Raw genomic sequence first — 14,593 nt, forward strand, 5'->3', positions numbered from 1 at the left:
TCTTGTCTTTTGTTGTGATGAGGGACTTTGCTTCAGTGTTCCCTAAAGAACTTTTTCTGAAATGTTGACGACCACTTTATTAATAAGCAATGTAAGACAGCATGATGAGCAGTCACATAGCATTAGCTTCACAATAAAATGTTGCGTTTATCCTTTTCTTACTGTTCCTGTCTGTTTAGATAGATTGTCTGTTTTCAGATAAAATGTCCAAAGCTGTGAGCCTTCTCGTTAAACCTGAATCTGATTAAATTATTTCTGCCTTAATAAATAAGTAAAATCAGGTGTTGTATGCCTACTGGATGATGGAACAATAAATATGTAAATATCTCAGTTTCTAAAGGACTTAAGTTCTTAATACTAATGTAAGCAAGGGCTGCTTCCTACATTAATTTACTGAAAATATGCTTATCTTAGTCTTGCTAAATCGCAGTGGAAAATAAGAGCTGTTACGCTAATTGTAGTTGTTGTGGTGAACAGTCCTGAAAACAGCAATTTGCACCAACTTACTTTGCTTCAAAATGCATAGAGGTTACAAAAATGCAAGCAGACACGGATTCTTTGAGAGACTGTGCACAATTTAGTGAAGAGCCAAGAAACTTAAAACAATATCCTAGTACTTGCTATATTGGGATCTACAGAGATTGTGGATTTGGCAGGATATCCTGATCTAAGTGTGCCAGACTCATTAAAAAATGAATCTTCTCTCATTCTAGCCAAGATAGCAAGACTGTGTGCCTATTATCAGATGCAGACATTGCAGATGGAAATCTGTTTATTTCTGTATCTTAATGCCTTAGGGTTGCCAGAAAATGTAAGGGGAAAAATATATATATATTTTTTTCACTGATGCTATTTCAGAAAGTTTCCAAATAGTTTATCAACTGTGAAATCCAGTATCTTTCCTGCAAGAGCACATGTGGCTTGGGAACAGGCAAGAGTTATGCAACCCTCTGTAAGTCATTTTTCATTGTGTAATGGTAACGGAGAAAATATTACTTGGTGGTGAAGGCAGAAAGATGGAATTTAACAAAAATTCACCGCAGCTCATGTAAGTGATTTATTGCAGGTGCTGTGGTGTAGCAACAGAAAAAGGCAGTGGGAGTTAAAGAAGGCTGGGACTGCTCTCACAAGCCAAGTGTGTTGTTTCACCCAAATATTTTTAAGGCTTATTTTATTTTTGCAAATGTATGTTGTAGGTGCAATATGTGCTTCTTATAATGTAATGTTATCAGTGTCAGATCTCAGTGATTTCTAAAAGACCTCAAACTTGCCTTGGTTGTGCAATATCGTGGCAGGCCGTTAGTTCTGTTATGTGTAAAAATGCTTTGCCAGGAGGTGTGGTGTGTATCTGAGCTTAGAGAAGAAAAACAATGGGGGGGGAAAAAAAAACAACTGGTAATGCATCAGCACCGAAGTTACCAAACAATTTTTGTGGCTTGTACCATATGTCCACAATGTTACCCCCACCGTTTTTGGGGCCGCAAATTTGTGGTTTTAACTCCATGACCTGTCAATATTGCCGGGTGTATTAGATATATTTTTGTTATTATTTTGTATATATTTGGATAAATAATATTTAATATTATATATTATATATATAATATGAAATATATAATATTTAATTGAACAAGGGGGCAGAGAAACAAAGCTGCCCGCCCGCTCTGAAGTCGTTGTGGAGCGCGGTACCCCGCAGCGAAAGCGGGGCCGAGGGTAAAAAGGACCTGACGGCTGGGGCACGTGAGGAGCTCGTGCCGCGCCCAGGCGGCGCTTTCATTATACGTCACATCCGGTTCCACGCGCGCCTGTAAGGGTCCGCTCGTTGCCACAGTGACGGAAGCCCCCTCCGCCTCTTCCGGCCTCGCATGGCGCCGTCTTTTCCGGTGCGGGGAGTACTATGGTGAGCTGGACGCGGCAGGGAGAGACGGGATGGGCGCCGCGCGTGGGAGCGGGGTGCTGAAGGGGCCGGGGCGCCGCTCCCGTGCGGGCCGGGGGGGTTTCGGCTCCGAGCGCGCAGCGCGTCGTCTCTCAGCGCCTCTTGCGGCTCTTCTCTCCCGCCCCGCTCCCGGGGCAGCCCCGCCGGGCCCGCGATGACGTGGCCGCCCGGGTCCGCCCCGCTGCGTCGGCTCGGATCTCCATGGGCACGGGCCGGGGCGTCCCCGCCGCAGGTGGCTTCTCCGGGGCAGCTGTGGCCGCAGGTGCGGGCGGTCCTCGGCGTCCTGGGGAGGGCTTGGTGATGATTTGCATGGAGAGAGTGTAGTAAGTGCAGGGCTTCTGCCCCGGGGAACGTGCGTTTGCAGTCTGTGATACTGCTTGATACTCGTGGTACCGAAGAAAACGTGGGTGTGCCTGCAGATACTGAGAGCAGCGTGAAATACAGCTTTGTTGACAGGTGTGTCTGTAAACCGATTGAGTCTGGTTAGGTAACCAGCTTAGAAGCACCCCTCTGTCGTGAGTTCTGGTTCGTGTCCACGTGAAGTCAGTCATCGTTTTGTAGTAACAGGACGTGTATTGTTATAAATAAAATTGCTGTTGAGAGGCACAGTTCAATTTAATGTTAATTATATCAACGAATTGGAGTGAGCTTTTGTTATGGAAATAGTTCATATGTGAAGGCTTGGTGTTTTTTTTTTTTTTTTTTTTTAAATTTAAACTGGGGTTTAGGTAAAATATTTAATTAAAGTTTACCTTTCTCAAGGGGACAATACACCTGTTCCGCAAATCACAGAGGTCATTGGTTGGAAAGTTAACACATGAATTTAGGCTGGTTGCAGCAGATAGAAGGGTGAGTATTTCTTTTGAAAATAAATACTATGTTTGCTGTGGTAAATTGAGATACACTATTAATTTAAGCAAATTATGGAAAATATATTAAAAACATAACTGTACTTTTAAAAAGAAGTGATTATTTTTTGAATTTAGTTTCATGTGGAGCTCATGCATCAGATATTAAGATTATCACAGTAACACTGTCTGCTATAAATACGTTTGTATGCCAGAGTGTACAGATACTGCGGTATTATTAGTGCTATGAATAGTAAGGATGCTTTTCTATTTTTAAATTGAGTTGAACTTTCTGTGAAGTTGGAGTCTGTCCCTGATAATTAATTTTCCCCAGAACTGTGCTTATGTTTAATGCATTAGGTAGAACTGTGAGTTGAAGATGCACAGGTGTTCTTGGGACCAAAGTTGTAGCATAGAGAATGGAACCTGCTTAGGTCTTTTGGCTGTCCTTACTTACTTACTTCTCTGTCAGAACTGAGAGCAGGAAATAGGAAGGTGTCGTAATTCTGTCTAGAAAAGTCATGTAGAATGTGCTACAATTAGATGCACGTGCTATGGAGGGGTGTTTTTTCAGATTAAAAAAATGTAATACGTAATGCTGTTTGAAAATGAGTTTGGGGACAATCTATAAAATTAAACTAAAATATGAGATTTTTGCCCTAACGTGAGTTGTATGTTTGTGGGAGAAACAGAGAGAGTTCTGCTTGCATGATGAAGTGCTGCAGTATTGTGTTCTTGTTTTTCTTTTTTTAAACAGCATAGGTGTATTTTTGTCTTGTATTTTACATCTTCCGAAAATTTACACATTTATTCTCCTCAACAGTCCTGGAAGATCCTGCTGTTTGGTGCTATAAATTTAATATGTATTGGCTTGCTGCTAATGTGGTGCAGCTCTACGAACAGCATAGGTAGGTGGCTCTCTTGCAATGAAGCTTCTAACAGCTACACTGTGTTTCTGCACTCATGAAGTTTCAGAGTACTACAAATCAAAGCTCTGTGCATATTGGAGATGGGTGACTGAGAAGCCAGGTTTGGAAGTTGCCTCCTTTTCATTTGCCGTGGTCGTTGTGGAAGCATTTCTTGCAGAGAGGTGTGCAAGGATTTCCAGACTTCTTCTTGTTTTTTTCTATGTAGCATCCTCTGTCTATAAGACTGAAAAAACAGAATTCTAAACTAGTCCTCAAAGCTGTTCCTTATAGAAGTAACACTAGCAACACAGAGATATCCTCATTTGCAGTTGGTTGAAGGCAGCTGTAGTGTGGCAAAAACATTCTCTAATTTCAGGAGTGCCTCTTTTTAATGTTTTGTATTTTTCCTGTTCTTGTACAGGGGCTCCAAGATGCTCCCTATCAGCAGTACTGAAAGTAGAGTGCCCCATATTTTCAATTTGTAACATAAGTTTTCTTGCGATTTTAGATGAGTTAGAGAAGCAAAACTAGTGAACCTACTTTTTCCTGTAGTATTGTATGTAAGAGATTTCTTGCTTTGGTGAAATGTGTTACAAGAAGGTCTCCCAATTTCCCCGTGTTTAAGACCTTAGTCACAACTATTTATTCCTGGTAGCTGAATACTTTCTGTAGCTGGGCATTTAGTAGAATTTGGATTGTCAAAATCAACCTGTTAATGGGGTGAGAGATGCTTGTGTTTTCAAAACATTCGTATTACCTGCACAAAAAGAGAGTGCTCTGCAGTATCAGCAGAGATGATTTGTTTAGATAGAAAATGGCATAGAGATGCAGTAGAGGGATTTAGCAGAAGAATACAAGTGACTGAAAAATTATAAGTTTAAAATATTTGCTTTTTTTACAGCTTTAACTGCTTACACGTATTTGACAATCTTTGATCTTTTCAGGTGAGTTTTTCCCACTTAATCTTAGTTTATTTGTGCCTGGTTTTGTTTATTTATGTACATAGAAAATGTTTTTATGAACACATATCAGTGGTGGAACACCTGGTTTAAAGATAGTTTAAATGAATGTAAAATTGTACATCACAATAAATAGATGAGGAACGCTATGGCTGTGTGACAACGATCAGATTCCTGTGTTAATTTCATAGGCTTTTGCTTTGTACTCTTCATTTGTAAGTGTGATATCAGACAATATAAAGAAGATTTTCTCAAAATACCTTTCCCTGCTAGATAGATTTAGGTCTGACCTCACGTTGCCTCTGGTATCCTTTCAGAGAAACTCAGTTTGCATGCAAAATAAACACTATTTGTGCTTATCAAGATGTCAGTGGAAACTGCATTACATTTGGGGTTGTGACAAACTTGATTTAGGCTGAGTGATGTGCTGCATTGGATGTTGATGGTGGCCTTTGAAAGTGCAGCATGTTGTCAGTATGACATTGGCAGTCTCCTGATATAAGGACTTAGACTGGCTTCCAGTTTCCTAATGTTCTCTGCTGTCCATTTTCTGGGGACAGCTTAGATGTCTTTCCAGCATCCCTTCTGTTTCCAAACAGTTTTTTCTGGATTCACTGGAAACCTCACTGGGATGGAGATGAAAGGGTTGAGTTCATGGTAAACCATTACATTTGATAATTCAGTTCTGATGGCTGAAGTGTATGTGCATTCTACTTTGGAGTTTGTGAAGGCCATACTTGTTTATTACATTCTAATTCTCCCCTTTTTTTTTTCTTCTTCAGTTTGATAACATGTCTAATAAGCTACTGGGTAATGGTGAAGAAACCCAGTCCAGTCTATTCATTTGGGTGAGTACTGTTAAGAAGATTCAGTGTTTGATAATACAGCATTTGATTCGTTGTTGGATATCCTTGCTTATGTTCTGTAACAGCCACCACAGAGAACTGATACGTGTAAAGACTGGCTCTCTGAAGAACAGGCACAGTATGCAGGAGGAAAAGGAAAGGGAAGAAACAGGAAAAAGAGCTAAGAAATGTGTAATTTTAAGCTGGAAATTGTAGTCTGTCTTCTGTCAGAACAAAGGCTTGTTTGTGGTAATTGGAATTCGGGCTTAATTAAAAATTGTGTTATGTCGTGAATTTCCGGTTTCTCCTCCTCCTCCTCTCTTTCCACTTGAAAGAATTAGAAATAGTAGGTCTATTCCATTGCTTCTCTACAGACTGCAATGCATGCAGAGAATTGTTGGAAGTTCTGTAACTTAATTCGTAAATTTCAGGTTTGAGAGGTTTGAAGTTCTGGCTGTATTTGCTTCTACGGTTCTGGCGCAGCTTGGTGCTCTTTTTATACTGAAAGAAAGGTAGGGATCTGCATGTTTTTCTTTGATTTTTCTTGCATAAGAAGATAGTCCACGTTGAGAATGCATATGCATTCTACCAGTGCTATCTGTAGTGATAAATTGTAGAAAAAATATTGATAAACCTAACCTCGAATTTCTATTATTACTCTGCATGGGAACTTGAAATGAAATGATAGGAATTGATAATTGGAATTTAACAACTGTCAAGGAAAAGATGGTGTTTTTAGGAATGATATTTTCCAAGCACTGTTAGGAATTTGATGTAATGTGTCTCCCTGTGCATCTTGACTTATTAAGCTAATTACTGAAGAAAACTTTTTTTGTGTAAGTTGCACCGTGAAGTGAAGCAACTTCTTAATGTGTTGAGGAGCTGAATGTTTAAGCTAGCAATTTCATCAGTCCCACAAAATTTGCTCTAGCTTTAATTTGAAGTACAAGAGGTTCCAGGTGTAGGTGGTGTTTCAGGTGTTTAGCATCAAAAGTTATTTAATTCTTAAAAAATGAAAAGGCCTTTGTTAACACCTAGAATGGAGGCAACTTATCTTCCTTTTCCCTTTTGGGAGGTTTTATTTCCTCTATCAAGGCGTGTATCAACAACGTAGAAATGTTACAATATTAGTTGATCTTTTGTCCCAGAATACACTGGAATGGATTTTAATAATGAGACACCATGAAAGCCTCCAACTTTTCTGGCACTGGCTTTAGGAAATTCCCTAAACTCATCCTAGGTTTTTCTTTGTTACAGCTGAAGGTTGTTTCTTATCTCATTGGTGGGTAAAAACAACAACTTTGTATCCCCACCACAGAGTCCAACCTCTGCTTTGTTTGACCTTAGTGAGAAGCTGTAAGTCAGGGATTTCAAACTCTTTGTTCTGATTACCTGCAGTAACAGTGGAGAGAGTAGCAATACTTTCTGACATGTTAATTTACAGGCATCTTTTTAATGTGTAGACAATACCTATGATAACTGTTGTGTACGTGGCATAGTGTGGAAATAATTGGAAAATTTATCCTGCTTCGTCTTAGTGATACATATTTTCATAATTTCAAAAACTGATGTGCTTACTTAAGTAATTCGTTTTCCCCAATATTATATCTGTTAGTTTTGTGTGTGGATGCTATTTTTTCAGAACATAAGTATGCTTCAGTTGTCAAGTCTTTATTGTATAATGTAACTCAAATTTTCCATTGTTTTTGCAGTGCAGAGCGATTTCTGGAACAGCCTGAGATACACACGTAAGAAATTATGTTGATATATGAAATGAGAGCTTTTTCACTTTCCCTTTGTATTCCTATTTCTTAGTCTAACATGTTGTAGTGGAAATGCTGAGTCATGACCTGAACCAGTGCTTGAGTACCTGGTAGGAAGGCAGGGCCGACCCAGGAGGAGCTCAGGTACATGCAGTGCATCTGAGTGACTGGAAGGGGTGCATCCTGGCTCCTCGCCTCCCCCAGACCTCATTTAAGGGAAGACATTAGGCATTTGCTATCAATTGTTCTTTGTCTCCTATAATTTTACAAAATTTTAGAGGTAGGCAGTTAATGTGGCTTTTTTTTTTTTTTTTTTGACATTTGGAGGCTGGATGCAGAAAAAGCACAGGTTAGTGCTCACGCTGTAGGAAAGGCTCTCTGTGAGCATGCAGGCCTGCTGACTGGCCTCTCAGTGCATTCAGTTTGCAAAGTGTTGTAGTGTCTGCTGCCTCTTGCTAAATCATGCATTGGGAGCCCTGGTATGTTGGAGGGAAAGATGCTGTAATCATTAGGGAACTGGATTTATTACAAAGATGATGATGATGACTGCAAAGAACATGGGAAAGGGAAAAGAAGGGGTGGAAGATGTGGTGAAATAGTAGTTCTAGTAAAGAGTAGGGGCCTTGTGCCCTTTCTGTAGAAAAACAAATATTATTTCTGCTAAAGGGACAGTACATTTATTGAACTTCAAAGGGCTGTGTGTGTAAATATACAGCTGCAGGTAAGGTATACATGTTTGTGTGTATGTGCATGTGTACAAACACACGTGTGCAGTTAGGTACTCAACATGATGAACATCGTGTTCAGTGTGATGTAATAATGCATGATATTTGGAGATTTCATTTTTTCCCCCTGGAATACCAGTATGCTGTCAGCTATTAGACAGCATGGTAATTTATCTTACTTTCACTTTTGATTTCAGTGAAAGCTGCTAAGAGACATGGATATGGCACTGTTAGCAGTAATTACAGCTTGGTGTCATGCATGTTGTTGATAATATGAAATAGCTATCCTTTTTTTTCTCTCCCTAGGGGACGACTACTAGTTGGTACTTTTGTGGCTCTTTTTTTCAACTTATTTACAATGCTTTCTGTGAGGAATAAGCCTTTTGCTTATGTCTCTGAAGGTATGTGATTAAAATATACTAAGAATTAAGAAAAGGTTTTAATGTTCCTTTTTTTGTGATGGTCTGGTAAACTTCCTTAACTAGCTGGTTTATGTTACTATTACTTCTGAGCTTAATGCAGTTTAGGATTGCATTCCAGATTTCATCACTGGTTTGCTTATGTGGCTCTCAGAATTTCTAGGTAGTTGTTGCTGAAAACTGAGTGTCACCATAATGCTGAAGTACCCTTTATTTTTTTATCTTCTAAATTCAAGGTCATATTTCAAATTTTACTTTAAAAACATTTGGTTGGTTTATTCATGGATGGAAAATAAATGAATGTAATAATTTCTCCCTAACAGTACTTTTACCTCCCACTTTTCCACTATAAAATAATCTTGCAAACAGTCTCACTAGCTGCTGAGACGCTGAGTATTTTGAATGCTGGTCAAGTGGGAGAAGTTGTTCTTTCCATGCTGTTCTATATATTTTGCCATACACAATGCTTCATTTCAGTGAATGTAATTTTGTGTAAATTGTGTAATTATAATTACTATATATGCATTATACTTTATGTGAGGTAGAGATAACTACGTTGAATGTAACCTGAAATTATATTTGTATTTAGTCATTTCAGGTAGTTATATGAAACAAGCATTTTACTTACTGCCTAGAAAGGCCAGGCTTTGTATTGTTAATATGACAGCGATTCTGCTGAGGTGCATTTGTTTATTCACAGTGTAATGGATTCTTCCCTTAAAATAAAACTTGAAGTATTTTCTAAAATGGTTTGCTTTACTTGTAGTCATTTTATTAACTTTCTTTTGAAGCTGCAAGCACAAGTTGGCTTCAGGAGCACGTTGCAGATCTCAGTAGAAGGTAAAGCTCTGTTTTTTTTAGCAGTTAACTTCTGGGTGGCAGTGTTGTTTTTTGTGCATAATAGCAATTTTGAAAGATGTTGAGACAAGAGCTGTTGCTTTTTAGAGGTTTTTAAGCAGCGTTGTCTATTGATCCAACTTGTGGACTCCAGCCAAAGCATCATCTCTCATATTTCCAAGATGTGTCAATCTCATAGGAATACATCTTTCTGTATAACCTTCCTTTTGAATGCATTCAGTACATTGTATATAATTCTCCTTGGAAGGGGTGAGGTAAACTAGCTTTGCTTGGTACAGATCTGACTGCATTTCTCAACACCTGTTACCTATCTGGTCAATGTATCTTACAGTGATTTTTTTATTTTTTTATTTTTTACTCTGTATAACAAGCAAGCAGCTGGGATGATTGCAGTTTAAGTGTAATATGTGAAGCTGGCTATGGAATCTCCTCACCTATCCAGCAGAAAACTGGAGAGCCTGTGTCTTCCAGGCACTGATTCAAAGTTTCTTATTCATCTTAGCTTTTAATTCTCCTGCTGTACTCTTATCTGAAAGCAAGACAAAATCATTTTCAAATATTTTTGTCAGATATTAGAAGTGTTTACTTTTAGTTATACGTACCTTTTTGAGTACTTATGCTGTTGATATGAAAATATGAATCCCAAACTGTTGTAAAATGAGCAGAGTTAGAAGGGCTTTTAGGGTTCTTGGAGGTATCATTTGCTGTGACTGCAGGGTGTCGCATTCTGAAGTAGTGGGTCTAACTCTTATGGTTTTTGTGGTTTGGAAGTAGTAATGAACAGCTAGCTAACAACTGCTTGTTTGCTTTTGTTTCAGTATTTGTGGAATCATCCCAGGACTGAGTAGCATCTTTCTACCACGGATGAACCCTTTCGTCTTGATTGATATTGCTGGAGCTCTAGCTCTTTGCATTACATATATGCTCATTGAAATCAAGTATGTATAGTTGTTTAATGAAATTCATTTTATATCCATTCTGAGGGAAGTTGCTTTTTTTTTACGTGCAAAGAGTGTTCTCATCAAAAGCTGCATTATGTATGAATGAATTTGCAGTTGCATTAATGTATTTGCCATTTCTCAAAGATACATAGTTAAGATCTTCTCAGTTAGTATGTAGTTTCATCTGATTTTTTTTTTTTCATTCATTTAAAGTCCTCATGCCTTTCAATAATAGCACTCCCTTTTTTCCCTTATTGTTTTTCTTCAGCAATTACTATGCTGTAGACACAGCGTCAGCTATAGCAATAGCTTTGATGACATTTGGTACAATGTACCCCATGAGTGTCTACAGTGGGAAAGTACTGCTCCAGGTAAGGCACTATTGCAAAACTGTTTTGGGAGGATTTCAGTTTTGTTAAACGTCCTTATCTGTTTTAAGGTTGTAAATGGGAAATGTTCCAAGAGGAATGTTTGATAAGGGGCCAGAGGAATTGTAAAGACAGTAAAAGCGTTCAGCATGAGGTAATAAGAACGCGTTGTGTCATGTCCTTGGGCTTGTGTAGGTAAACTGGTCTTAAAGGCTCTGTTATTTAATCAGAGCCAGTTAATCTTTAGTGTGACTTTTCTTTTTTTTTCAAGACAACCCCACCACATGTGTTTGGCCAGTTGGATAAACTTCTTAGAGAGGTAAGAAGTCGTTCACAGCCGGTGTTAAGTAAGCAGTCGGGAGTATGAAGAGTTTTTATGACTAATCCAAGATGATCCCTCAGAGATTTCTTAATTTTTTTTTTCAATATAGAAAATGTGGAGTTTATTATCTAAGACAAGTAGTGTCACAGAGCTGTCTGGCACATACCTTTTCTAGCAGTGTGTGTTGTTGGTCAGTTGATTCTTCTGAGTTTTAACCTACTGTGGAAGAGGCTCACCAATGTAAGTTGAGAGAAAGAGGAGTAAAGAATGCTGTTTACAGGCAGCATATCAAGTTTAGACGATGTTTCAGTTTTACAGTGAGAGCTACTTTAACCTGAGCTACTTATATCCACTTTTTCTGATGGATTTGGATGTTTAGAGAAAGTGGTAGATAAATATTTGTTACAATTAACAGATCTGTTCCATTTTGTTGTCTGGAAGCTGTTGTTTCGTTAATGAAAATGTTGGTGTTCAGCAGTGTGAATAAAAATTCTAAATATTCTAAGAAGATCTGAACTTTTCTAACTTCTCACATTTCTGGGTATTTGTGGAAAATTAGGTTTCAACTTTGGATGGTGTCTTGGAAGTTCGAAATGAGCATTTCTGGACATTAGGTTTTGGCACTTTGGTAAGTAATGTCTTCGTTGTCTTTAAAAAAAAGTGTATTTAAATAAAAGGAGTAAGATATTTCTTTTAAAGAAGAAAGAAAACAGATGCATTGAGTCAATGCTCAGTCTTTTTCTGTGATTTATTAAAAAAAAAAATCTTATTTTCTCCCATCTTATGTTTTTTTAAAGCGTTGTTATTGGTTAATTCTATTCATGTTTGTAGCAGCTCTGAATTTCAGACCTTATCCTGTATTTTGGCATTCCACACAATAGTAAAGACATTTTTCAAAACATGTTGGTGTAAAAAACGTCTCTATGAAGAGAAAAAACCTATGGACCTCTATGCACAAAAGACCTGCAGTATTTTCAGCATTTATACATAACAGAAAAAAAAGTGCAATGCAACTACAGATGTACACTGATATTCTACTGAAAGACAGAAGGCCTTTTTAGTGATCTAGAATGATCACAAACAACTCAGTTGTTCCTGAATCGATGTTGTGACAGTCAGAAAATTAGAACTGTTAGATTTCTTTTTATTATTTCTACTTTATTGTTCCATTAAGCTACTTTTTGGAAGGAGAAGAAAGACTTGGTTAGACCTTTGCGTGTACATTTTCTACTGGCACCTTCCAGATTGCAGTAGAAACTTCCAGAGACCTGGGTATGCTCTCAACTGCTCCATCTGACATAAAAATACCCTAAATTAGGAGAGGCTGTGAAGTATTTTTTTATTAAGCATGAACAAAAAAAGATGCGAGGGGTTCATTTTGTGTACTTTTCCATCAGTAGTTCTAGGTGAGCAATGCAGCATTACTGAGAGGTAGGCAGGGATAGCTCACAGACACTTAGGCTTTAAGGAGAAAGTCGGTCTGAGTTCCCTGAGGGGCAGTGTCTTTCCTTCATTCTTGCTAGTGGTTTCATTTTTAGCATCTGCCATGCACTTTGTTGACTTTGCCTTCTGTCTGCTCCAGCAGCCTAGCGATGATACGTTTTCTTTCTTCAGTGTAGGAAGTTCTGCACAAATGTGCGCAGGAACTTCTTTACAGTGAGGTGACGGAGCACTGGAACAGGCTGCCCAGGGAGGTGGTGGAGTCTCCTTCTCTGGAGATGTTCAAGACCTGCCTGGATGCCGACCTGTGCGACCTGCTGTAGGGAACCTGCTTTGGCAGGGGGGTTGGACTCGATGATCTCTGGAGGTCCCTTCCAGCCCCTACTATTTTGTGATTCTTGAGTGTGAAATTGAGATTTGTCTGTGCTTGCTTCTTTGCTTGGGCCTTTTTTGTTGTTGCCTTTTGTTTTCATGCCATCACATGTTGTATTTTATAGTTCAGTTTGAAGACTCAACTCTTCCTGAATAACGATCTTGATGTTGTTCATGAGGTCGACACATTAGCAAAGATCAAAATCTGTTCCAGTAATGGAATTCTTGGATATGCTTCCCAGTTTAGTTAAAAATCTCCACTGAGAAAGGTCTTTGTGTGATTCTCTGCAGGATAACTTTGCTTCTTCTTGAATGCTTGTGGAGAACCTTACGAAGGTGCTAGTTATCAGCCAACTTACTCTTATCATTTTTTTAGGCTGGATCAGTACACGTCCGAATTCGAAGAGATGCGAATGAGCAAATGGTACTTGCCCATGTCACTAACAGATTATACACATTGGTCTCAACCTTGACTGTTCAGATTTTCAAAGATGACTGGATCAGACCTACCTTATCATCTGTGCCTATAGCAAACAACATGCTGAACCTTTCGGATCACCATGTTATTATGATGCCGTCTTTGAAAGCTGCTGACAACTTGAACCCTGTTACATCTACTCCAGCAAAGCCCAGCAGCCCGCCACCGGAATTTTCTTTCAATACACCAGGCAAAAACGTGAATCCAGTTATCCTTTTAAACGCTCAAACAAGGCCCTATGGATTAGGCCTTAATCATGGACCCACACCTTACAGCAGTGCACTCAATCAAGGATTTGGAATACCGGGAGTGGGAGCAACTCAAGGATTCAGAACTGGGTTTACAAATGTCCCAAGCAGATATGGAACAAACACTCGTGGTCAATCCCGACCATAATAAACAGCATTATTTATTGTACTTAAGGGTATTGACTTAATTATTTTATTACCCAATTTTTATGAACATTTGGAATGTCAAAGCATTCTGAATGGCTGGGAACAAGTGCATTGTTCATATTTGTGAAATGGTTATATTGCTTTTTTTTCTTTATGTTAACAGTAGCCTGCGTAATGCCACAAATGTTTTCCAGACTTACGATACTTTGCAGGTAGTTTTTATAGTGTCTACTTTCATTCAGCTTTCTACTCACTCTCCTTTTTTCCCCAATAATGTATCAAGATTACAGCACAACTACATAAGAAAGTAAATTTGTGACAAAGTAATGTTTTTAACTAATGAGAGCAACTTACTGAGTGCTGGATGGTTGAGAGAAAAGGAAACCGCAGATGTGCAAGACTGTTTTTGAGGATGTTTTGATTGCTATATTAAGCCACGTTTTGGCAAAGTCACAATTAGTTTTTCCAGGGTTGCAGAAGTCCATCAGTTCTCATTTTGTGGCCATTGTAAGGACAATCTGGCATTTCAGATTCTAATTAATTTTACGAGACTCAGTTTTTAACACTTTTGTTGTTGATGCCTTTGTAGAAATTCAGATGGCTCAGCAACCATTTTCTAGCTGTAAGTTTTCCACATCCATCTCTGATATTTCTTTTTTATTTAATTTCGGAATAAGCAATATACTGGGAAATAAAGGATTTCAAACTTAAGATTTTAGAAGCACCTCTTTTTTACAGTTAACCCTGCTTAAAGATACAGAACAGATGTCTGTTTTGTTTCTGAAGCCAGTATTTCATTTTTCACTATGGAAAGTATTTGCTGATTTGATTGTGACTTTGTATTTTGCCTCTTTGTATTTTTCCTATAGTTTTAGGAGAGAAAGATTACGTACTTCTCTGCCTAAGTTTGTGTCCAGAATACTGTCAGTTCTTACAGTCGGTGCTGGAGTGCTTAACATTCAGGGCACACTGGGAACAAGACTGCCTAACTGTCTCTGCTTTTGCATTATTGTTCTACT

General features: G+C 38.6%; 1 protein-coding gene across 2 annotated transcripts; it reads left to right on the plus strand.

Moving 5' to 3' along the window:
* The first annotated feature begins 1,801 nt into the window (after positions 1-1,801).
* SLC30A6 (solute carrier family 30 member 6) lies at positions 1,802-13,596 on the plus strand. Of its 2 annotated transcripts, none has more exons than XM_042824861.1 (14): positions 1,802-1,897; positions 2,696-2,782; positions 3,605-3,689; positions 4,591-4,633; positions 5,431-5,496; positions 5,925-6,005; positions 7,206-7,241; positions 8,288-8,382; positions 9,192-9,240; positions 10,077-10,196; positions 10,468-10,570; positions 10,839-10,886; positions 11,449-11,517; positions 13,078-13,596. In XM_042824861.1, the coding sequence occupies exons 1-14, from the start codon at positions 1,895-1,897 to the stop codon at positions 13,573-13,575; spliced, it is 1,383 nt and encodes a 460-aa protein (XP_042680795.1). In that variant the 5' UTR covers positions 1,802-1,894; the 3' UTR covers positions 13,576-13,596. The 2 variants fall into 2 exon arrangements, with proteins under 2 accessions (XP_042680795.1, XP_042680800.1); XM_042824866.1 differs by lacking the exon at positions 1,802-1,897 and adding an exon at positions 2,209-2,389.
* Positions 13,597-14,593: the final 997 nt, after the last annotated feature.

Source organism: Centrocercus urophasianus, unplaced genomic scaffold (genome assembly GCF_019232065.1).
Source record: "Centrocercus urophasianus isolate 14NV4802_14NV808 unplaced genomic scaffold, USGS_Curo_1.0 seq_10, whole genome shotgun sequence".
Taxonomy (NCBI): Eukaryota; Metazoa; Chordata; class Aves; order Galliformes; family Phasianidae; genus Centrocercus; species Centrocercus urophasianus.

Coding starts and splice junctions, on each gene's coding strand:
- SLC30A6 (XM_042824861.1), top strand. Junction 8,383..9,191: donor TTTTGCTTATGTCTCTGAAG/GTATGTGATTAA, acceptor TTTCTTTTGAAG/CTGCAAGCACAAGTTGGCTT. Junction 10,887..11,448: donor TGGATAAACTTCTTAGAGAG/GTAAGAAGTCGT, acceptor GTGGAAAATTAG/GTTTCAACTTTGGATGGTGT.